The sequence below is a fragment of the Carya illinoinensis genome, chromosome 16 (genome assembly GCF_018687715.1).
Source record: "Carya illinoinensis cultivar Pawnee chromosome 16, C.illinoinensisPawnee_v1, whole genome shotgun sequence".
In the NCBI taxonomy this organism is placed as follows: Eukaryota; Viridiplantae; Streptophyta; class Magnoliopsida; order Fagales; family Juglandaceae; genus Carya; species Carya illinoinensis.
Window position 1 is genome coordinate 21768229 of NC_056767.1, and position 22091 is coordinate 21790319.

General features: G+C 36.4%; 1 protein-coding gene and 1 long non-coding RNA gene across 4 annotated transcripts; one reads left to right on the plus strand and one right to left on the minus strand.

Annotated features, from left to right (window-relative positions):
- The first annotated feature begins 3239 nt into the window (after window positions 1-3239).
- Window positions 3240-10413, plus strand: LOC122299611 (leucine-rich repeat receptor protein kinase HPCA1-like). Of its 3 annotated transcripts, none has more exons than XM_043109996.1 (19): window positions 3240-3794; window positions 4169-4289; window positions 4444-4515; window positions 5409-5483; window positions 5597-5668; window positions 5751-5912; window positions 6045-6119; window positions 6207-6278; window positions 6552-6623; window positions 6723-6791; window positions 6893-6967; window positions 7091-7162; window positions 7255-7386; window positions 7477-7949; window positions 8064-8204; window positions 8288-8427; window positions 8508-8727; window positions 8948-9183; window positions 9800-10413. In XM_043109996.1, exons 1-19 carry the CDS (start codon window positions 3710-3712, stop codon window positions 10307-10309), a joined length of 2874 nt encoding a protein of 957 aa, XP_042965930.1. In that variant the 5' UTR covers window positions 3240-3709; the 3' UTR covers window positions 10310-10413. The 3 variants fall into 3 exon arrangements, with proteins under 3 accessions (XP_042965930.1, XP_042965931.1, XP_042965929.1); XM_043109995.1 differs by having other exon boundaries at window positions 3244-3794; window positions 8064-8216; XM_043109997.1 differs by lacking the exon at window positions 6207-6278 and having other exon boundaries at window positions 3243-3794; window positions 8064-8216.
- On the minus strand, window positions 10364-13290 carry LOC122299612. The gene is made up of 3 exons (XR_006239711.1): window positions 11213-13290; window positions 10959-11046; window positions 10364-10560 (listed from the first exon to the last, which is right to left on the minus strand). It is a non-coding gene; the product is annotated as an uncharacterized LOC122299612 (long non-coding RNA).
- Window positions 13291-22091: the final 8801 nt, after the last annotated feature.

The following is a 22091-nucleotide window of genomic DNA, read 5'->3' on the forward strand; positions in this document are numbered from 1 at the left end:
TTGCTCGACTGAGCCTCAAGTGAACTTTCTATGTGACTCTTGCTTAATCGAGTCTCGCGTGAGGGTTGGGTGGACTATGTGTTTGACTCTCGTTAGAGCAAACGTTGAGTGATAGTTGAGCAGATTTTAGATTTTGATTTTTTTTGTATGATTTCTTTCACTTTCAAGCAAGCTATCTTGTCGTCTAAGCCCTATAATTCATACCCTTAATTAGTAGCCATGGTCCCAACATCACCAACCAAGTAATAGAGCCCTTAATGCACCTGTATCTTGCCTTTTCTCATTTAAGACTGAGAAGAATGCAAAATATCATATTTTGCTCCCTTAATGTTTAGCCTTTTATACTTATTCGGTGCCTAAATGTACTCATTATTTTTATATTTTGATTTAGGATTCAAAAGGAGTTGTTAAATGCAAAACCAAGCAAAAATTGAAAGTTGACAGTTAAGTTAGTTGATCATATATGAAGCTTTGTACAGTCACGATAGTAAATCTCAAGTGTATAAATAGAAACATTGTATAGCTTTTATATTCAAGTTAATGATAATGAGAAGTACATTAGAATTCTTTCTTCAAGTCCTTTGTTTTTCAAGTTTACAATTTTAACAATTTTACAATCGGTAGCTTTCCTTTGAGGGATAAGCACTATCCATTAATTAAACAACTCTCTCTCACCACCACTCAAACTCGATCTACTCGAACTAGCTCAGACTTGGTCAAAACTATTTCAATTGGGACTAGAAATTGAATAATTCTACTTATTATCTCCATACACCACACACCACAATTATTTTAATTTATTTTTTAAATTTTCTTATAACAAATATGTGGTGTATAGATGATAAGTAGAACAATTTAATTAGTTTAGAAAGAATAAAATAAAATAAAAAATAATAAGTCGAGGACAATAAAAATAACCAAAGTACTCCCCCAAGGCTGGAGATGCCCTAGCCCATTCGTCTCCATCCTAGTGACAAAACTCTTATCAATCTTTTGAGACAGCAAATCATTGCTTTCAACCCCTTGTTGGACATGATACATTTATGATTTATGTAAAAGGTTTCTCGAAGAGTCATGATAAAAGAAGCCATGCACTCTACTCATATGCCTCCATCAAATAACGGAATGGAAACTCATTTACCCTTAAATGGTGCTCACTTCCAATAATAGAAGGTAGAGATCAATATAGGAGGCCAACAATATATGCTCCAACCATTAGGTCTTAAATGAGAAAAAGCAAGATATAGGTGCATTAAAAGGTCTAATACTTGGTTGGTGATGTTGGGACCATGGCTACTAATTAACGGTATGAATTATATGGCTTTGGAGGACAAGACAGCTAGCTTGAAAGTGAAAGAAATCATTCAACAAAAGGCACAATCTAAAAATTTGCTCAACTACCACTCAACATTTGGTCTAATGAGAGTCAAACACAGAGTCCACCCAACCCTCACTCGAGACTTGATCGAGAAAGAGTCACATAGAAAGTTCACTTGAGGCTCAGTCGAGCAAACATGATGACCGGATCTAAATAATTTCAAATTTTAGATAGAGCTTCTAATCAAGTTGATGAGTAGTAACAAGTATTTTAGATAATTAATTAGGACTATTAATATGACGTAATAATTTTATTTTAGTTTAAAACTTAAATAGTTTAGGCCTTTGGTCAATGATTTCTTCCTCCCTGCATAGAGCTGGAGAACAAGCATTTGCACTCACCATTTAAAATTAAGGAAAAGCAAGCATGCAAAAGAAGAAATATATTAGTGATGAATATCAAAACTTATCTTTTTAAAAATCTACTCGATCACAATTTTCTTTCTATTCTCCCAAAACTGGCCAATAAACAATACATCTCGAGAAAACTAAGTCATTCTCAAAATATTTTATAATTAAACATGGCGAAAGCATTTCTATTGCTTGACGTACGTATGTATATAGATATAGCTTTTCTCAAAATGGATAGATAGAGTTAAAAAGATAATTGAATATAATGTTTTATAAGTAGTTTTCAATTTAATATTTATACAAGTAGTTTTGATTTTGTATTTAAGTAATGATTTGATAAGAATATAATTCTAATTCTTATAAAAGTAGTTATATTGTTTAAGTAATGATAGGATAAAAAGTTAAAAAAAAAATAATGTACATTTTTAAGATTTGAAAATATTTGATTCGCTATTTTGAAACTCATAAAAAAATAAAAATAAAAATGTAAAATTTTGTTTAACCAACCTTTACATCACAGCAAAATGAAGTCAAAGGTCGTTATAATTTAAGGTTTTCATATATTTGGTTGTTGAACCGAACTCAATTCATCTCAAACTAATTATTGATGGGATTAACTACTTTTTCAAATTTCTATAAAGAAATTAAATTCATTTCAACCTACTTTATATATTTCAATCTAAAAAGTTAAACTGATCTCGACCTAAAAAAGTAAAAGTCATTTTAATGAGACTCACAAAATAGAGTTATGTTACATGCAGATATATTTGCATACGCATTGTGTACTTTATTGATATGATTAGTCAAAATAATTATTTTATATTAAAAAAATAATGTATCAAATCACATTAATAAAATACATAAGTAATACACAAAAGTGATTATACATAAAGTTTTAACATAAAATGTTACTATTCACAATTCAACAACTCAATAATTTCAATATACAAATGTAGCCTAAACGTGGACTTTCAAATTCTAAGGTAAATGGCAGTCTTTTCGCTTGAAGTCCCTGCTGGTGCCCGACCCAGTCCACTTTGAAGGAAAGGATGGATGGCTTGGGAGAGAACTGGAGAGATATATGTAGCTGAAGAAGAGTGGGGCGGCAGACAAACATTAAAACCCAACTCAACTAGTTAGACAAGTTGTATGGTACCTACAACTTGACCACGTGTGTGATCTCAACAAAGAATTTTCAACATGGGTTTCAATTCATCTTTAAATGAGCTCAATTCATCTTTATTGAGTTCTGTTTTAGATCTATTTTATGATTCAAACACGTAAATTCATTTCAGATACAAATATCAGAGTTGTCCCAGAGAGAGAGAGAGAGAGAGAGAGGGAGGGGAGTTTATGGCGCATAGGAGAGTAAAGACTCTTTTCCTAAATTCATGAGGAAATGGGACCACTCCCACCAACACCCAACTATCAGACTTTAAGTACTCAAATAAGTAATGATTGCATGGTGATGGTGTTCGTCATTGTGGTTTTGCAGGCTGGCTGAGGAAAACGTTAAGGACTCATTTTATTTTAATGGGATGAGAAGAGAGAGATAAAATATTATTTAAAGGTGTAAAGGTGAGGAAATCTCCAACGTTATGGACTCATTTTATTATTAAGATGGTATTGTTAAGATAAAGAGTGTGAGAGAGACAGATATCAGTGAAGTACTATTTATGGCATTGGGTGACTACTGGAGACTAGTGGGATGGCAAGTTTGGCATCAAAGACAGGGAAAATCAATTCCTACAAGAAGAGCAATAGTGCCTTTTTTCCTCCTCCCTGCGGCTGACCTCTCATTTTCTTATAGCCACTGTACGTCATCTTCCTCAGCCAATCAAGCAAGTGCTATGTGGTTCTTTACGACGATTAGAAGAAGAAGCATTTTCTTCTATTTTTTGTGATAGCTTTCAGTGCTAAAATATTGATAATAGTCTGTAGAGAGAGAGAGAGAGAGAGTTTTGCAGAAAGCTAGGCTCCAATGGCGGGTATCCGGTTGCTGCTCTTTCTGGCTTTGTTCTCTTCAGGATATCTGGTTATTTCCTCACTTACAGATCCTGGTGATGGTAAGTAGTTGCTGCATGCTATATATACATTCTTCATTCATGTATAATTTTTCCTTCTCTGTATATTTCAACAGTACGTAGTTGTCATCTGTTGGATTTTTAGTACCAATCCTTCATTTCAATTGATATTCTATTGGATTTTTGTAATATTAATTGAGATAAAAGGAAGTAGTGGTATTAGGATTTCAATTCAAGATTTTCATACCATATATATTAAAATCAATCATCATCCAAAAATCTTCAAACTATAAGAAAATGTGAATTTAATCATATAATTAATATTTATTACTGTATGTTTGGTAATTTAATATTTTTTTTCATTTAATTACAATTTCAAGACTGGTTATTAGTGATTAAACATTTGATTGGTGCAGCCGCTGCACTCCAATCCCTGAAGGACGTGTGGAAAAATTTACCACCAAGCTGGGGGCATTCAGATCCTTGTGGAGCACCCTGGGAAGGAGTAACATGCAACGATTCTAGGGTTACTGAATTGTAAGTATCCTTCTTTTCAAAACAGTAATTAGTGGATTTATTTTTATCTCCACTTTTTGGGTAATTTCTTATACATTATCCTTATTTTAATACCGTATTCACGCACTCTATAATTATAAATATCATTTATTATTAATGCTTCAAACTTTCTCAGGAGATTATCCACAATGGGTCTAAAAGGGAAACTGAGTGGTGACATTGGTGAACTCACTGAATTGAGATCCTTGTGAGTATTCTTTTTCTTTTACTTTAGTATGAATTCCACTAAGTTATTTCAGTATGAATTCCACTGCATCTATTCATAGTTCTAGTTATTTTGCAAAAGTTGACATTCCCACCTCTAAAATAAATTTAGTTTTGGGAGTAATGCTAATACAGTCTTGTGGTGTTAAGTCTTCATGCACTTCCTTTGAAAAAAAGTAAGGTCTATTATCAAAAGCGTGACTTTTCATGTAGGTTTTAGATTTACTAATTTTTTTAAAATAAAATGTACGAGACTTACAAACTTGAAAACTGTAAATCTTATTCTCTTAAAATATCCACAAAAACTCCTCCCTCATCTTTAAAAATGATCTTTCCCTCCAAGGAAAATTATTAATAATCCATATCACTAAAAAAGCTAAAAGAAAATCATACTTCTATCATAAACCTGAAATATATATATATATATATATATATATATATATGTACGGATTCTAAATCTAGAATTGAGTTTTGGGGAAGAAAAAAGCAAAGCTTTACTTTACTATTGAAGCTACTTCTGCATGACCTTCCTCCATCTTCTGTTGTCCCTTCAAACCATTTCTTCTCTCAACTTTATTCTCCTCCCCTCGATCGCAATTTATCAAATAAGAGTTTCCAGTTGCAGAGGAAAAGTTATTATCTGCAAACCATGATATTTCGCTACCATAGATGCGTTGAATATCTTGGGTCCTTCAAAAATGTATATGTTTTCATTCTTGAATTGGATTTAAAATGTATATCTTTTTATTCTTGTAGAAACAAAATTTAACTATAATCAAACATATTTTGTTTTCCTGATACTTTGATGAGACAAATGCAATCTTAAACAGCATGTTCTGGTCTGTTCAATGAAGTACTGACATTATTCATCTCCAGGGACTTGTCATTTAACCGAGGGCTGACAGGTTGTATCTCACAAAGCCTAGGGGGCCTGCAAAAGCTTAATATCTTGTAAGATCCAATAAGCAAGCTAATTTTCCTATCTTCCACTCAAGAAACTCTGTATCTAAGCTACAATTATATTACTCAGACAAGCATACATGTTTTTGTTTTTCATCTTTCAGAATCCTAGCAGGCTGCAGCTTTAGTGGTGATATTCCAGATGAGTTGGGCAATCTTGCAGAGCTTTCCTTCCTGTAAGATCTTCCAATGTTATACGATAATTACATGACTCTAGTATTTCATGTCTGATATATTCTATTTTGCTCTCACTCTTAGGGCTCTCAATTCAAATAACTTAACTGGTAAAATACCCCCGTCTTTGGGTAAACTCTCCAAACTCTATTGGCTGGACATCTCGCAGAACCAGTTGACAGGACCCCTCCCCATATCAACCTCCTCTACCTCGGGCTTGGACCTCCTTTTGAAGGCTAAACATTTGTGGGTATTTGCTCTTTTTTATTTGTTTACCTTCATGGGGCCAAAATATTAGATGAGTTTGTGGTTTTTTAATATGCTTTTTAAGGCAATACAATTTTGCCCAACAATTGTATGATTTCTATGAACTTGCAGCCATTTCAACAAGAACCAGCTTTCAGGTTCCATTCCAGCCAAACTTTTCAGCTCTAAGATGGTACTGATACACATGTAAGTTGATACCACCCATCAGTTATTTTTTATGTTTTTCAATTTTCTAGTCCTAATGCTTGCGGTTCTTAAACAAAAAAAACACAGATTATTTGATGGAAATCAACTTTCTGGAAGTATCCCATCAACCTTAGGGCTTGTACAGACTGTTGAGGTTCTGTGAGTAAAAACCACCTTAATTTAATCTCTATTTTATTTTTAACTACCAAAAATTATATTTGCAGTCATTTTTGGGTATTCTTTATGTACTTTACTAATATGATTGGCTGCGTCACTTTTTGCTTAATATAAAATAACTGCTTTGGCTAATCATATCAACAAAGTGTGTAAAAAGTACGTAAAAGTGACTGTATGTAGTTCTACCACACCTTCTTTTCATATACATGTCTTCTCTCCGACATTTGGAGTAAAATTTGTTCACATTTGCAACAGTCGACTTGACAGAAATGCTCTTACGGGAGAGGTCCCGTCTAATCTCGGCAACCTGACAAAGATTAATGACTTGTGGGTATTTGTTTCTTTACTATATGTAGTCAGTTCTTTTATTACTATCTTCTTGGTGGGAACTTAGATTTCTCCTTCCTGCTGCTGTGTCCTTGTTAGGAATTTAGCCTATAATAATCTGACAGGCGCTTTACCAGATTTAACTCAATTGACGCACCTCAATTATGTGTAAGTGGATGGCATGGAATTTCCATCGAAAGTTTAATTTTCTAATTCACATGTTCTTTCCATGCACTAAGGAATCTTGTTCTCTTGCTTATTTTAACCAGGGACCTTAGTAACAACTCGTTTGACCCATCAGAAGCCCCAGTTTGGTTCTCAACCTTGCCATCACTCACCACACTGTAAGTCTTCGGTATTTTAAAAAGGAAAATTCTTCCAAGATTTCTCCATAGAAAAAAAAAATAGTGCCAATGAGAGATCTAGTTCTTTCAATTATAGCATGACCTTATGTGATTGATGAGCAGGATTGTCGAATATGGGTCACTTGAAGGGGCTGTGCCACAAAAACTCTTCAGCTTTCCACAGATACAACAAGTGTAAGTTCTGATTAGAATAAGAGTCCATTAGACCATGACGATATATGTAGAAACTTTAAGTTTGACAATTCAATTTTTTCTTTAATGTTTAGGAAATTGAAAAACAATTCATTTGACACATTGAACATGGGTAAAAACATCGGCCTACAACTTCAGCTTGTTGATTTGCAAAACAACAATATTTCCTCAATAACAGTGACTCCAGGCTACACAAAAAAATTAACGTGAGAGAGCTCATGGCCCTTGATCTTCAGTTTTGATAGTGTATTTTCTCAAAATCAGCATTCTTATTTGTCTTTTTTTATGTACTTCAGATTAAAAGGAAACCCAGTGTGTACTGCTGATCTATCAAATACAAACTTCTGCCAGCTTCATGAGCAACAACAACCTTATTCTACCAGCCTGGCTAATTGTGGAAGTCGATCATGTTCTCCTGATCAAAAGCTCAGCCCTCAGAGTTGTGAATGTGCCTATCCATATGCAGGAACATTATATTTTAGAGGACCCAAATTCAAGGAATTGTCCAATGAGACTATATTTCATTTATTGGAAATGAGTTTGTGGACAAAACTAGACCTGACTCCTGGTTCAGTCTCTCTTCAAAACCCATTTTTCAATACTGATGACTATCTTCAAGTGCAGCTAGCACTCTTTCCAGCAATTGGAAAATATTTTAATAGGTCAGAAATTCTGAGAATTGGGTTCGACTTGAGTAATCAAACATACAAGCCCCCTCCAGAGTTTGGGCCCTATTATTTTCTTCCATCTGATGATTACGCTTTCCCAGGTTCAAATGACATCGATTCTCTCTCTCTCTTTCTCATTGAGAAAAACTATTTCTCACATTGCATGGGATTCTGGTACTAAAATGGGGGCAACTGACAATAAATTTGTTTTTCAGCCACACATGGGGCAACTTCTATCAGCTCTCCTGTAATAGTTGGGATTGCAATTGGTTGTGCCATTTTGGTTTTGGTCCTTGTCGGAGTAGGGATATATGCTGTTAACGAAAAGAAACGTGCAGAAAGAGCCATTGGATTAAGTAAACCATCTGGTAATTAATATAGAAACTCATTGGTAATTATATATTTGTTGTCCTATATCGCTAATTTACTCTGTTTCCAGCTTCCTGGGAAACAAGTGGTAATGATAGTGGGGGTGCACCACAGTTGAAGGGAGCAAGATGGTTTTCTTATGATGAACTCAGAAAGTGCACCAATAATTTCACTGAAAGAAATGAGATAGGTTCTGGAGGGTATGGCAAGGTACATGTCTCACTATTCAATCAATTATGGTGAAAATTTGCTTCCAAGCACTGTTTTATGACATTTTAATGCTCTTTTAGGTTTATAGAGGGATGCTTTCTAATGAACAAGTTGTGGCTATCAAAAGAGCTCGGCAAGGATCAACGCAGGGTGGACTTGAGTTCAAGACTGAAATTGAGTTGCTTTCACGAGTTCATCACAAGAATCTCGTTAGCCTAGTGGGTTTTTGTTTTGAACAAGGAGAACAGATGTTGGTCTATGAATTTTTGCCTAATGGAACGCTTAGGGAGAGCTTGTCAGGTACATTCATTTTATTTTAGTTAAACCAAAAGGCAAGCACCCACATCAGCTATTCTTGCTTAGTAGGTTATCAAAACTTGTTTTTGCAAAAGAAATTAATCATTTTTCTTGAAAATATTTCAAGTTTTATGAATAATCTACACAAAATCCGCTTTGAAAATCCTTGTTAGTAACCTATTTTCAAAGTCTAACAGAAATTGTGTCGAAATATGAACTGTAGGGAAATCTGGCATTTATCTCGATTGGAAGAGAAGACTTCGCATTGCTCTTGGCTCAGCCAAAGGGCTAGCTTTCCTACACGAGTTTGCTAATCCTCCTATAATCCATAGAGATGTTAAGTCCGCCAATATTCTGTTGGATGAAAAATTGACAGCAAAGGTTGCAGATTTTGGCTTGTCCAAGCTGGTATCAAACGGTTCAGAAGGGCATGTTTCAACTCAAGTGAAAGGCACAATGGTAAGTAATCTATAGAACCTCTTAGCCTATTAAGGTTTTCAATCGGACAAACTATAGTGAACAGTTTATTTTTTCCTGCATGTAACGCAGAGGAGCCAAAAGAAATATATGCAGAGTTGTTGATGCACATACATATCTACAAACAAACAGCATGCATGTATTATAATTTATTAACATGCTAACGGAAAATGCCTTAACTTTTGATCTTCATTCTACTTTCTTTTTCATTTTTCCTTTCTCTCAGAAAATTGTTTGTTTGAAAACTCTTTACAAAATCATCTCATAAATTGTAAGTTAATTTCTCCATGTTCAGTTACTGGTAGTGTCGTGATCAATCAAAGCAAGTACCTTACGAATTGGGATTCTTCGGCATAATAATTGTGTTGATAGATTGATTACACGAGGGAGGGTACCTTAGAATATCTCAACAATATTTGCAACTCGTTTTTAATGTTTATTTGTTTCTTTTTTCTTGTTCATGTATGATTTCGTGAAAATCAGACATACATTGGATCCTTCCCATCCTAATACAAGTAAAAGTGCTGAAATGATTTATCTTCGCTGCAGTTCTCACTTGAATTCTTATTTTCGTTTCTAAAATGTCTTCTACTGCCAGGGTTATTTGGATCCTGAGTACTACATGACTCAACATTTAACCGAGAAGAGTGATGTGTACAGTTTTGGAGTGGTTATGCTTGAACTGGTAACAGCCAAGCAACCAATTGAGAAGGGAAAGTACGTCGTCCGTGAGGTGCTGACAGCTATGAATAAGAATGATGACGAGTACTATGGCTTGAGGAACATGATTGATTCATCCATTAGAAACATAACAAATCTTATAGGGTTTGGGAGGTTCCTTGAGTTGGCCATGCAATGTGTTGAAGACTCAGCTACAGACCGTCCAACAATGAGTGAAGTGGTAAAGGCACTTGAAACTATTTTACAGAATGATGGATTGGCCACAAACTCAACATCTGAATCCTCTTCTGCAACTGACTTTGTTGCATCAAAAGGTGCTTCTAAGCATCCTTACAAGGACTCTTTACCAAAAAAGGATGCTACTGACAGAGCCTCCTTTGATTACAGTGGTGGATACACCATCTCTGCAAAAGTCGAACCCAAGTAGCATATGCTCTCTATGGTCTACATTTGCTTAATTTGTTGCTGTTTGTTTTTTGGCTTCTAGGGAAAATTAATAATTTGCATATAGAAAACTATTACTTGTTCCAATGGTTGATGTGTCTATAATGTAGAAAAATTTGGCACTCTAGAGAAACGAGAAGAAAAGGGTAGTTAAAATTCAAAATATTTCTGTAAAATTTTGTGCTGTTGGGCTGGTCCCGGTGTTGCAACGGTTGATTCAGCCTTCCTCAGCATCTACACAGGAATCATAAGCGTAATTAAAAATGAACTCAATATCAAGCATCTTAAATCTCTACTACAATAATTAAGATCATTTGGACAACGAAGGATTGAAACCCATCTGAAGTTGCAAATACTTTATATAAATAGGGGGAGGATTGAGGAACAAAATAGTTTATGAATGAAGAGGATATTTGTTGTTTAATTCATTTCCACCCTCTTGGGTTTGAGGGGACATTCAACTATCAGGTTTTCTTTAAGACTTTTTTCACTTAAAGCTCAATCAACTAAAACAAATATTACATAAACAAAAAAGAAAAGAGTGAACAGGGTCGATCCATACAAGACTCCTCATATACCAATCAATGATCGAATAGAAATATACGAGATAAAACGAAAGGAACATTGTTTACCTTTATAGTCCTTGAAAAAAACTGACTTCCTCTCAATTCCAATGCTTTCTCAACAGACTCCTTGCTAACAAAAGTAACATAAGCAGACCTAAAAGAAGATTAATTTCATTATATTTTACCCACCCTGTATACTTTGATATGCTTTTCATAATTTTAATAATGTTTCATTACTTCTAAAAAGGAAAAAAGATACCATATAGAAATAGAACATGTACACAATAAGAATTATAAAACAATTGAGAAAATGTTATTACATTTTTCGTCCTGAAGTTGCTTCATCAGAATCATCATGTTGAAAACTGACCCACATTTGGCGAAATATACGGATAGTGCTTCTTTAGTGGCTGCAAAATGTACCTGATATTTCCAAACCAACCAAAGGATAAACCTGTCCAAAACTAGTATATAGAATTTGCCCTACTAACAATCTTGACATCTCATATGGAAACGGTTGGAAGATCATAAAAATTTCAATCACAATGGTTTAACAAATTGATAGCAACTATTTTTGTTGAGACCAAAAGACAACAGAGTTTTCTTGATGCGTGGAACCTCAAGGCCCATCAGACTCACTATTGGGAAGTGAACTCCAGATATGCAACCAAATCCACCAGAATTTTGTATTAGATAATCCATGGAAACTCTTAGTGCAGAACCAAACTCAGGATGTCTAAATTCAAGGCTCATTCCAAGCCCCTCCTTAGACCACGATACAGCAGAGTTAAGCAGCCCCAAGAACTAATAGTTAAGGCCTTATTTCTTCTTTCTTCATGACCCTTTGCAGTTAATATGGTCTTGCACTTAATAGTAAAGAATATGAAATCTATTTCTGAAGTGACTTTAGTTGCCATTAAAGTAAGAGAAATCCTACGGGCCAGTCCGTCCAAGGATCCTCAAATAACAGCCAGCGAATTATTGACTGACACCTAGAGTCTCCACAACAATTCGTGTGAACCAGCATCACATGGAAAATCATTCCCCTGCAAAATCACACTGAGACGGACCCTCCCCTTTGCATCCCCCATTAGCGACACAGCCCCTTTGCCCATTGCAGCCCGCAGCCACTTCCCCGTTGCAGCTCGCAATAAGGTACATAGTCAACTGGTCTGTATCCAAATTCAAAGTAAATGTGGCACCTTAAATCAGAAAATTTCTTAAAGCTTCCCAATTATCTCTAGCACCAATACTCAGTTTTCCCCATCTTTTTGGAGTTATTCCTCAGATAAAACCCTTTTGATTTACACAGACAAGTTAAGAAAATAATTTAATAAATCCTATCTCTTTTATTTTTTGACAAGTAAAATTCAAAACTCATTTTCAATGTTTTCATGGCCCTTTTCATAAATCATATATCTGTAGCCCTTTGGCGAGAAAAAAAAAAAAATCCGCAAGTGAGCCTAGCACATCAATTAGATATGTTTTAGGAAACTTTTTGGGAAGGAAGGCAACAAAAACCAGGAAACCAATTACATACTGCTCAATTTTCATAGTATCCAAACTAGATTCCTCAAAAAGCACTCGAAAACCCAAATTGAATCAATCACCTAATCCAAGGGAACAATCAATTACACCCAAAACTAAAATATACTAACAAAAAATCTACAATTATTCAAAACCCACGAATTCACAGACAAGAATTATGAATTCGGAACTAAAGCAGCAATCATCTTTGATTCTCCACTACTAATAACATATTTTCCAATCTTTAGGTATATCCAGAAGTTAAAAGAAAGAATATCCTTAATTACCTTAATTATACTATAGAAAATATGAACTCTGACCCTCCCAAGTAGTACTCTCAGTCTGGTCCTTGAGCACTATTTTTTAAATTCCTTCTCCAAAACTCGTTCTTTTACAGTTGTAAATTTCTCAAACGACTAAAACTAGAGAGTGAGATCGTGCTCTTCCCGACTCAGATTCTTCCTCCTATATTCACTAGTTACGGAGAGATTTGTGGAAGTAGAAGATAAAAGTGATAAGCTTTTTATGTGAGTTTTCTTGGACTAGTCACTACATAACCGCAATTATTTATTGTTGAACTGTGGTGGGCAACGGACCAGTGGCCGTGGAACTACGTTTGCGCAGTGGGCGAGTTAACTCGTGGGCTGAAATTGGGAGAAATCGGCCAAGGAGGACGACGGATACTCGGCGGACTGGTGGTGGTGAACTGGTGGCGGTGGATGTTGGTGGTGGAGGTCTGTTCGGCGTTGGTTCTGGAACTGGAAGTTGTCTGGAGGCACAAGTTCGTCCAAAGAGAAATCAGTCTCTCAAGCATTGCTATCCCATGCGCATGAGTGTAGTGTGAGTTTAGTGATTTTGCTGAGGTGGCAACTTCTAATTGGAGGGCTGTTATTCATGGAAAATCAAACCAACTGCTTAGCAATGGAACTGTTAAAGTAATTATACAAGACTCCTCATATACCAATCAATGATCAAATAGAAATATACGAGATAAAACGAAAGGAACATTGTTTACCTTTATAGTCCTTGAAAAAAACTGACTTCCTCTCAAGTCCAATGCTTTCTCAACAGACTCCTTGCTAACGAAAGTAACATAAGCAGACCTAAAAGATGATTAATTTCATTATATTTTACACACCCTGTATACTTTGACGTGCTTTTCGTAATTTTAATAATGTTTTGTTACTTCTAAAAAGGAAAAAAGATATCATATATAAATAAAACATGTACACAGTAAGAATTATAAAACAATTGAGAAAATGTTATTACCTTTTTCGTCCTGAATCATCATGTTGAAAACTGACCCACATTTGGCAAAATATAAGGATAGTGCTTCTTTAGTGGCTGCAAAATGTACCTGATATTTCCAAACCAACCAATTAGTTACTAGACGACAGTGATGCCTGACGAAGAAAAAAAGGAAACTAAAGGAATAATTTGCCCTACTTTTGATAACAGTTCACATTGAAGTTCTAAGGAATAATTTATTGCCCCCTAATTGAAAACGCACTCGACAAATATAACCTTAGGATCATTGAATTGAGTGCAGCTTTTGGCATCCAGACGAGGTTCTCACACTCTTAGGATTATCAATATTGCAGACTTCATATAGCCAGCAGTATAACACGTCAATCGTAAGAGCAGCTTCAAAATCAACACTTGCTTCAGTCTATCTTGGTGGTGAGATAAGCCCATCCTATTACACGTTATCCATGACATGAATTAGGTGTTAATGAAACCATCAGGTGCTAGTCTATGTTGTAACTCCTACTGGTGCTAAAGCCTTCTCCTCTTTACTTTTGTACTAAGGTTTTAAGCAATAGCTTTTTGCCACCATTATTCCCCTTTCTCAACCACAAGAAAATTAAAACCTCAATATCTATGTTGCTTCTGCTGCCCAGTGTCCATTTGGGGAGCATCCATTCCTTGTCAATTTGGTACTGGACTAAAAGAACAATGCTACTAAAAAATTAAATTGTGCCAAGGTGGCTGTTCCACAGCATTGTCTATCAGCATCGGCAACAAGCGTATAGATGTCCATTAGATTCCATGTAATTATCCTAAAGGCTTAAAGCCCTACTAACAATCTTGACATCTCATATGGCAACGGTTGGAAGATCATAAAAATTTCAATCACAATAGTTTAACAAATTGATAGCAACTATTTTTGTTGAGACCAAAAGACGAGAGTTTTCTTGATGCGTGGAACCTCAAGGCCCATCAGACTCACTGTTGGGAAGTGAACTCCAGATATGCAACCAAATCCACCAGAATTTTGTATTAGATAATCCATGGAAACTCTTAGTGCAGAACCAAACTCAGGATGTCTAAATTCAAGGCTCATTCCAAGCCCCTCCTTAGACCACAATACAGCAGAGTTAAGCAGCCGCAAGAACTAATAGTTAAGGCCTTATTTCTTCTTTCTTCATGACCCTTTGCAGTTAATATGATCTTGCACTTAATAGTAAAGAATATGAAATCTATTTCTGAAGTGACTTTAGTTGCCATTAAAGTAATTATAACATGATTAATTCTCATAAACATTTATGCGATTCTATTTATAGAATATGGTCTCCCTGCTCAATGATGTTGTTTCGGAGCTTTACCCTGATATTCCCCCAGAACTTATACTGCAGGATAAAGAATATCATTCTGAAGCTGAAGGAAAAACAACTAAGAAAATATCATAAGTACAGTTTGTGAAAGTGAGGAATTCCTTTCAGGTCCTTGCCTGTTCTTCGACCTCGTCTCTATGATTGAATCTCTCCTTGTTTGGAATGTTCGAGGCATTGGTATGTCTAAGTTTCATTTAAAGTCTATAGTTTACAAGTTCAAACCTAAGATTGTGGGTGGCGGTTTTGGAACCTTTCCAAAACACTGATAAAGCTCTCTGGTTGATGCATTCTTTACATTTGGATTTGTTTGTTTCTAATGAAGCTGCTGGTGGGAAAATATGGAACTTTTGGGACAATGTTATGTCTATTCAAGTGGTGTGGATTAGCTTGCAGTTTTTTTCCCTTCGGGTGAATACATGGTCTTACCAATTTTTGTGTAATATTATCTATGCTAAGTTTAATATGCATGAGTGGAAAAGATTGTGGGAGAATCTTAGTTATCAGTTCATGGGTTTGGAGCCTTGTTTGTTTGCTGGTGACTTTAATATCATTTGAAATAATTCGGAGAGAAGGGGTGGATGTCCGCGACCCATTTCTATGATGGAAGATTTCAATGCATGGGTCCACCAGGGTGGTTTGGTTGAAATGAAATCGAAAGGTCATAACTTCTCTTGGTGCAATGGTCAGTCAGGTCTCACTCGGTCTTGGGCGAAGTTAGATAGGGTCTTCATGGATGTTTCTTTATTTTCTTCATTTCCGCATGCTGTCTATTCCTATCTTCCGTGCACTACATCTAACCACTCTCCTATGGTTATTGAATTTAAAATGGATCATTTCTCTTATGGCCCCCCACCTTTTCATTTTCAACAAGTGTGGGTGGACCATCCGCAATTTTTAGAGTGTGTTCGGTAGGCTTGGTCTAGGTCATTTGTTAGACTGGGACTTACTAAGTTGGCGGCAAAGTTGAAGAAAACTAAAGTTGCTTTGGGTGAATGGAACAAATAGGTTTTCGATCTTACCACTACGCATATTAATCTTCTTGAGAGTCACATTGAGGAGCTTGAAAATAAACTACATCACAGTAGGGATGAAGCGAGTGGATTGGTCTTTTCTTCTGGAGGTTCTTCGCTATTTTGGTTTCTCTCCTCATTTTCATGAACTTATCAGAGCTTGTATCTCGTCTCCTTGCTACTCTATTATGATGAATGGCACTATCAAAGGTTTTTTTCAAGGAGGTTGTGGCTTGCATCAGGGAGATCCCCTCTCTCCCTATCTTTTTATTATTTTACAAAAAGTTCTTTCTAGATTAATCGAGCAAAGTGTGGAGGCTAAAAAATTTGGTCAATTTTCTCAAGCCCAAGGTACGCCTATAAGTTCTCATCTTATGTATGCTAATGATGTGGTGCTTTGTTCTAATGGAAGCTCGAAAGCCATTAGGGAACTCTTAGCAGTGCTTCATAAATATGAAAGTTGGTCGGGGCAATGCATAAATCATTCTAAATCTGCCATTTTCTACTCTAAAAAAATCTCTTTTGCTCGTTATTAGGGAAGATAAGATTTTTGGAAGGATCTTTCCCCTTTAAATATCTTGGCGTGCTTATTATCTTGGGTCATCTCAAACAGGTGCATTTGGAGGATATGGTGTCCAAAGTCCAGAAGAACATATCGGTGTGGAAAATTAAACTTATTTCGGCAAGTGGCAGACTTATTTTATCACGGCATGTTTTCTCTAGTATGACCGTTCATCTCTTTGCTGTTTTACAGGTCCCGCAATCCATTATCAAAACCCTCCATTGCATGATGAGCACATTCTTCTGGGGGAAGGTGAATGGTAAAGGTAAAAAAAAAATGGTTGGCTTGGAATTCTATTTGCCGTCCTATTGAGGAAGGTGGCTGAAACAAGCCCTGCACACTAGATTTGTTCAAAATCTCATTCAAGGTATTCTTTATGGGCCAATCTTTTTTAAGGGTAAGTATGTGGGTGCAAAGCCTGGGTCCTTGATTGATCCAAATAGGGGTACGGGGTTTTCGAAAATGATTGCTAAAACCCTTATCGTGGTTTTGAATAATTCTAAGTGGTGCCTTAAGGATGGAAATGTTTTCTTCTAGTATGACAAATGGCGGGATAGCGGTCCTTTGTTTAATGATATGAAAATTATGGGTAATCATTTCCTTAAAGTTAAGGATTGCAAATTATCAAACAGTTGGGATGTGGATCTTCTTCTCCAATTAGTGGGCCTGGACAATCTTGACGGCATCTTAGAGGATATTTGTAAAAATAAATTGGGTCAAGATGTGCTGATTTGGACAAAAAATGAACATGTTTTCCACCAAATCAGCTTGAGATTGTGTTCGTATAAGGGGAGGCACTCTTGAAGGGCATTCTTGGATGTGGCATAAGACTCTTCCTCTCAAAATGTCTATCAATATGTGGAAAGCTTGGAATATGGCCTTGAGTGTGGATCATCATCTTTGCTATATCGGCACTCCTATTATTTCTCGTTGTGATTGTTGTGCTAACAGTCACTATGAAGATTAGAATCATGTTTTGTTTGTAGGTGATATTGCCAATATGATGTGGCATTATTTTGGAGCTATTTTTGGTATTCCAATTGGCCACAATTGGAAAACCACGGTGTTGACTTGTTTCGTAGTGTAAAATCATCTTCTCAAGTTGGCATATAATTGTGGGGATTATTCTGATTATACTTACTTGGAGACTATGGTAGAGGCATTGTTTGGTGCGCATGGAGGGATGATTTGAATCTACAAATGATATTATTCATTTCGTTCGTTGATGGATTAATCTTATATGTCGTGATAAGCAGAATAGTTCTCACATTTCTCATTTTGATTTGCAGGTACTAGAGAACTTGAATGTCCAATGTACGCTGCCTCCTGTACGGTGATGCAAAGCTATTACTTGGCAACACTCATCGGCTGGTTGGTTTAAATTGAACACAGATGGTAGTAGTTTGGGCAACCTGGGCGCCTCAGGTGTGGGTGGGATTATTTGTAATGATCATGGTACTTTAATACATGCATTTTCTTCTTTCATTGGTATAGGTTCGAATAATCAGGTAGAGCTTTTAGCTCTCCTTCATAGGCTCCAGGTTTGTAAATCTTTATCTCTCAATTTATGTGGAAATTGAACTTGATTATATGACTGTCATTTCTTGGTGGAGTAAAAATGTGGGGTATGGTACTTGGAGGATTTTTAGGAGGAAATTCTAGACATTATGAGTCCCATGAATTGTTTGGTTCATCATGTTTTTCGTGAGGGTAATACAGTTGCAAATTGGTTGGCAAAGCATGGGGCTTTTGGTGTTGATTAACTTGATTCAGTTTTTTCTCACTTGATGGAGACTCCCCGAGTGCTGCGAGGGCTTATTCGCATGGACTACTCCGAGATACCTTCGCTTCATTTTAGTTAGTTTTGTTATCTTTTATGTTGGTGCTTGTGTTTTGTTGTGATTGTTTTTGCATTGGTTTGGTCTTTTTTGCATGCTGGGATTTCTTTGTAATCCCCAGATGCTCAATTTGTAATCACGGTTTTGCCTCCGCTATAAGTGAGAGTTATTAACTGTATATAAATGTATTGATCAAAATGAAAAAATATATATTTTTTATCAAAGAGCAGAAATCACATGTCTAAAAGTGACCCCTTCCCAAATTTATTTAGAAAGCTCTCACTTATTGTGGAGAAATACCGTGGTAACAATTGAGGCCCATGGGAGAAAAAACCAACAAGACCAAAACCAAATAAACAACTAAAGAAGCCTATGAACTGAAACAAGATAAACAAAAACAATAAAAAGACTACAAACACCTTAAAGATGGAAGTCCAAAGAAGTCCAAATGGAGCAAACCTCCAAGAATCCGAGGCATGTTACAATTATTAGAGTAAACCAATTCTGCGCCTAAGGCACCTTCCTTGGCTAAGCAATTAGCCACCTTATTACCTTCTCGAAAAACATGCTGAGAATGGCAATTGATAATATGAGTCAAACCAACAAGCTCTTCCCAAAAATCTTCCAGGTACCAGACACCACAATGCCCTATATTCCACCAAGAAATAACCACCATCACAATCTCTACTATCACGTTTGAAATGTTTAATGATTTGCAAAGTCTCAAACTTTTAAGAAGTGCAAGAAGCTCCGATTTATTGTTATATCCGAGACCAATAGGAGAGGCAAAAGCCTGAACAAGCTGACCTAGATCATTATGAATAACACCATCAATGCCACAAGAGCCCGGATTTCCAAGGCTACTACCGTCTGTGTTTAAGTTGAACCACCTCGACGAAGTTTTACACCACTTAACCAATTTGCAACATCTAGCTTTTGGAGCAACTGGTTTAATCCATAGGGTCTCTAGGATCATGCCATCAGGGCATGACAACCTAGTAGAGTTCTTAACCGCATGACAAAGGGAGCTGAACCACACACAAATAGATTGAACAACAGCATCATGAGTTTCCAATTTTCCCTCCATTCGAGCAAGACCTCTTCTCGTCCAAAGTCTCCAAGTAACAATGATAGGCATAATACCGACTATAAAACCCCCCTGGGAGGAAGAGCTAGCACACCAAAACCAAGTCGACACATTTTATTTCCAAGACCTCCCAAGAGGAATGCCAAAAAGGTTGCTAAAAAGGTTGCCAAAATTTTTTGAGGAAAATCACCCTCAAAGAGGGCATGGTTAATATCTTCATAATGGCATGCAATACAACAATCATATTTGGAAACAAGGGGAATGCCAATACGGCACAATCTATCATCCACACTCAAGGCCATATGCCAAGCCTTTCAAAAATGAATAGACATTTTTAAAGAAAGACTTTTATGCCAAATCCAAGAGTGCCAATCAAGAGAGAAACCTCTGATCTGAATACAATGCCATGCAGATTTGGAAGAGAACATACCTGTCTCCGTATGAGTCCAAACCAATACATCTTTACTCGAATTATGCCTAGATAAAGAGGCTAAAATATCATCAACATTGTCCTGATAGAGTTCTTAAGAAGTTCCACATCCCAACTATCTGATAGCCTACATTCTTTAACTTTAAGCAAAGGTGGACCCACTAATGGCATATCATTAATTAGAGGACCATTATCCCTCCATTTTTCATACCAGAAAAAAAAAAAAAAAAAAAAATTCTCTCCTTCTTTGATCTTCCATTTAGAATTGTTCAACAGCAAAGGAATGCAATTAGCAACCATTCTCTAAAATCTTGACCCTTTAGTAGCATCTATTAGGAATGAAGGTTTCGATCCCATATATTTAACTTTGAAAAATTTAGCCCATAGAGAATTACCTTGTAGAAGGTTCTAAGCAAACCTCATATGTGAGTCTATCTAAGTGTCCTGGAGATGTTTCAAACTGAGTCCCCCTTCTTCTACAGGGATGCAACTATGTTTCCAAGCCACCCATTTCTTTCTATCTCTCCCATTAGACTCTCCCCAAAAGAAAGAGCTCATTAACATGTGGATCTTGTTGATGGTAGCTTGAGGGACCTATAAAACAACAAAAAGGTAAAGGGCCATGTTGCATATAACATGCCTTAACCAAACAAGTTTCCCTCCGATAGACCGAAGCCGCATCTTCCAACCATTGATTTTTTGCCTCACTTTATTCATCATGCCTTCAATATGTGACTGCTTAAGACGCCCCAAAATTATGGGCACCCCTTGATATTGAAAAGGGAAAGTCTCATCCATGAAACTAGTACGTCATAATAGGCTCTGCTTACGAGTAAGGGGAAGTTTGTCCAAGCAATATAAAGCAGACATATGTTTATTAATAAACTGTCCCGACCACTGTTCATATTGACTCAAAATTTGCTTAAGCACGCTAATCGACCTCTGACACTCATTAAAAAAAATAACCACATTATCAGCATACATCAAATGAGAAATAATAGGCATACCTCGTGCCTGATGAAAATGGCCAAATTTGTTCTCTACCACTGCCACACTATGATGAATCATCTTGGAAAGGATCTCTTGCTAAATAATAAGCACGTGAGGGGATAGAGGATCACCTTGATGAAGACCGCAGCCTCCCAGAAAGAAGCCCTTGACTGTACCATTCATCATAACCGAGTACCAGGGGCTTGAAATACAAAAATAGACCAGGTCACAAAACTGGGGAGAAAAACCAAACCTCAGCATAACCTTCATCAAATAATTCCAATCCACGCGATCATATGCTTTTGCCATATCCACTTTCAACATAATATTTCTGCCATGATTTATATTATTAATAGAGTGAAGCATTTCCTGAGTGAGGTAAATTTTTTCAAAGATAATTCTGCTAAGAATAAAGGCTCCTTGCTCCAAAAAACTCAGGTGAGGCAAGAGACCTATTAAGCAATTCACAATAATCTTGGAGCAAATTTTGTAAAAGACAGAGCAAAGGCTAGTGGGACGAAACTTATCAAAACCGGTAGGTGAGTCCACCTTTGGTACTGAAACCAAATATGAAGCCGTAAAAAACTTTGGAAGATGCTTGGATGTAAAGAATTCCGAACCGAAGCCATTAGGAATAGCTTTTATTAAATCCAAAACCTAAGCCATCAAGAACAGGAGTGCTATGAGTTGGAATGGAAGACAAAGCATCAAAAACATCATCTACCGTAGGCGCACGAAAAAGGGAGACATTCTCCTCCTTAGAAATGACGGGAGCAATTAGATGCTCAAGATTAGTTTGCACAACCAGTGGTTCCACTTGGAGAAAAGTAGAAAAAAAATCTACTGCACCTTAGTAAATGCTTTTTGGAGTCTCGAAAACCACATCATTTGAGTGCATTTTCATCACACGCTTTCGCCTCTTATTGGGTAGGCAAGCATGAAAACATTTTGAGTTCCAGCCACCATCAACCTACCATTTTAGTTTAGCCATTTGAGCCAATTGAGTCTCTTCCTGGCGCCTCCAAGTTGCCAGGTCCAAAGCTACCAAATGCAGCTCTCTCTCCAAGTCTTCCTCCCAATTTATTTTGTGATGCCCCCAGATTTTCGTTTGGGATTGGACAGACATCTGAAGCATCGGGA